Here is a 3,300-nt window from a genome sequence, read left to right on the forward strand (position 1 = left end):
TAAGAATAATCCCAAAGTATTATTATAAGGGGAAAAAATCATTGCACTGATTGTAACATAACAAAGCCAAGCAAATGAAAGGTAAGGCTGATTCCTTATTAGAGGTGCCTCAGGTTTAGAAACAACACTGTGCCCTACAACAATTGGACTCCCTTACAATTTACCCTGCGTGGCACCCACTCCTTTGCTCTTTCAGATCCGAACAGGAAAGCGAGGCATCCTTGAGGCCAGCATTGGTCCTCTTTTGCACTGTGCATTCTCTGAGTGTTACTGCCTTGCCTCTAACCAGTTGACTCAGGATGTTTTTGTTCCGTTTCAGTAGCTGGCAGATGAGGGTTTCTACTGACCCAGTAGGGGTGGGAATGGAGCTACTGCCTCCAGCTTGCTGCTTTCATTGGTTTTGGAAAGAGATTTCCCCATCTTCAATCTGGGATTGACTTTGGACACGTAGCTGAGGCAGAATGTAGTTCATTTAGTTTTGGCTTAGCATTTTATTCAATCACTGCAGTTTGCAAAGAAATTTATTCCTTAATGCAGTGTGTGAACCTACCCATGTGGGAATCCAGCTAATGTATTCAGTAAGTCATGATTAAAACAAATTCTGTCTTGGCATGATCTGCAAAGCAGTCTTCGTATCAATGTGATTTTGCTTTTTCAGTGTAACTTTGGCAATATAAAGATGGATGGTGAAAGTATTGCAACTCTCCCTAATGTAGTCAGTAATTTTATCATTCCTTCTTTCCTGCAGAAGAGAATGAGAGAGAATATGGTACGAACTTCAAATGAATCACTGGTGACTGAATTCATCCTAATTGGATTATCAGAATATCCCCGAGCTCAGATTATTCTGTTTTGCTTCCTCTTGGTGGTGTATCTCATAAGTTCTCTTGGCAATGGGCTCATCATCATGTTGAGCATTGCCGACCCACAGCTTCACACCCCCATGTATTTCTTCATTTCTGTCCTTTCCACAATAGACTTTATTGTTACCAACAATGCACTTCCTGAAACCTTGGTGAACTGCTTCATCTACAGGCCCACAATTGCTTTCTCCAGATGTTTGGCCCAAATGTACCTTGGTGAATTTCTGGTTGCAACAGAGTGCATTGTCTTGGCTATCATGGCATATGATCGCTGGGCAGCTATATGCCAGCCCTTACACTACATGCAGATCATGAGTTGGAGATTATGCATTTATCTGGTAGCCACATCAGTGGTCCTTGCCTTCCTGATAGCCCTGATCAGTGGTCTCTTGCAACCCACTGACTTCTGTGGCCATCACATCATCAACCATTTTGCATGTGAACTGCAATCTTTACTCAAATTGGCTTGCTCCAACAGATTCATCAGTGAGCTCTTTATGCAGGTTTCCTGCCTCTTTCTGCTAATCCCTCCCTTTGGCTTCATAGTTGTGACATATGGTCGCATCGGCCTGGCTATTCTGCGTATAAGCTCTGCCCAGGGACGCAGAAAAGCCTTCTCCACCTGCAGTGCTCACCTTGCTGTGGTCAGTGTCTTTTATGGGACACTCATGATCATGTACTTGAGACCGGAAGGCAAATCCGTTTCTGAAAAGGACAAGGTCATCTCCATAACATATGGGGCTCTGACTCCCATGCTCAATCCTCTGATCTACAGCGTGAGGAACAAGGATGTCAAGGCAGCATTCTGGAAGCTGGTTGCAAGAAAAATGTTAAAGTGATATACAGATCTGCTCCCCATGTACCATGTAAGTTCTTATTGCTGACAATCACTGGTTACCTTTGAAAAAAGCATTTAATAGCAACCATTACTCTTCCTATTAAACACAAGAGGAAATAAGCAATACTGAATTTTAAGGAAGAATGTGTTACAACCTCAACAACCAGAACTCCCAACAATTTTGGAGGGCATCAGGTTGGGGAATGCCATGATAAAATACTATATACTTGCAAACAACAGGAGAATTTTAGGTGCCGAAGTATACCACAAATTTGGGTTCAGCTTATCCACGGATTGGCATATCCGCAAGTATATATGTTAATATTTTTTTAAAGTACTGGTATATGCCATACTCGCAGATAAGTACATTCAATTTTTTAACCTAAATACAATGCAAAAATGGATAATCCGTGGAATATCCACAGATAAGCGGATTGTGAAAACTGAAACATATGAAAATTTCAAGGGTTGGCTTCTCTGTAGGTGGTGCATTTTTCTTGGCATTTTGGTTAAAAATTCAAAGGTTGCCTTATCCAAGGATGGGTATATAGACGAATATATACCCTAACAGAATTTAAATTGGAATGGTCTTCTAATGCCTGCCGCACCGCAGCCTCCCAGGAATGAGCAGCAGAGATGCCAGCCATGGCCAATGCATGGAGGTTTTTCAGCTATGCCTGGCTGGTCTCAGGAGGCAGCATCTTTCTCTGAGATGGCACCTTTTGGCAGTGCAGGTGGGGATGGGACAGGCTTCTCCTTGGGGGGAGGGCCCCGATGTGGGGCTTCAATCCAGAGGCAGCCCATTGCCAAGGGAAGCAGGAATCCCGGTTTGCTTGAGGTGTGCATTGTTGGGCAGCAGCAGCTCTTTGGGCAACTCACAGAGTGTGTGGCAGCAAGCCATTGGGGGCCTGGATCTTTGGCTTGTCTAGGCAAAGCAGGGAGGAAGGCCTGGCGTGTGGTCTGGCTTGGTGCTCACCCCGCCCCCTTGAACCTGCCTTTGGGGGTCCTGACCCAGAGCTGGAACAGCACTGCAAACCATTCCCCCCACTCCCCCCCTTTTGTTCTAGCAGGGAAGGGGGAAGGGGACGCACACCCTCAAGCGTGGAACTGTTTGCGCTTCTGGGTAGGTTCAGCCCCTGCTGCTTTCAACAGAACCCATTGAGCAAACTGTCCGGGTTGACCTAATATGCAGAGGACACCATTCTCCACCATTCTCCACTCCTTATTTAATTTGGCCAGGCTCATTTCATTTTATTTATGCAGATGGTATTCTGTACCCAGCTTATGCACTTGCTTGGATGTACTGTAGGTATATCTATAACAATAAACGGTATGTCTTCTTACCACTATGAATACAATTTAAACTTGTATTTTATCATTTTAAGGTGTGTAGCAGTCTATTTTACAAGGGTTTATAACAAACTATATTTTAATTATACTACTCAACATTATTATAATCCTATATTTGTGACTACTGATGAAGGCTTCTAAGCTGAAACACATTTAGTCAGGCTTTTGGATGTTAGCTAGTAGGGCTGGTTGTTTATCCTTGTCTTTGTATTTATTTGTATATATTGTCTGTTTCGGGCCTTTTTCATT

At 43.6% G+C, this 3,300-nt stretch overlaps 1 protein-coding gene across 1 annotated transcript; it reads left to right on the forward strand.

The window, feature by feature from the left end:
- The first annotated feature begins 766 nt into the window (after positions 1 to 766).
- LOC134490101 (olfactory receptor 13H1-like) lies at positions 767 to 1,702 on the forward strand. The gene has a single exon (XM_063292982.1). It carries the CDS (start codon positions 767 to 769, stop codon positions 1,700 to 1,702), a length of 936 nt encoding a protein of 311 aa, XP_063149052.1.
- The last annotated feature ends 1,598 nt before the right edge of the window (positions 1,703 to 3,300 follow it).

The sequence above is a fragment of the Candoia aspera genome, chromosome 2 (assembly GCF_035149785.1).
Source record: "Candoia aspera isolate rCanAsp1 chromosome 2, rCanAsp1.hap2, whole genome shotgun sequence".
NCBI lineage: Eukaryota > Metazoa > Chordata > Lepidosauria > Squamata > Boidae > Candoia > Candoia aspera.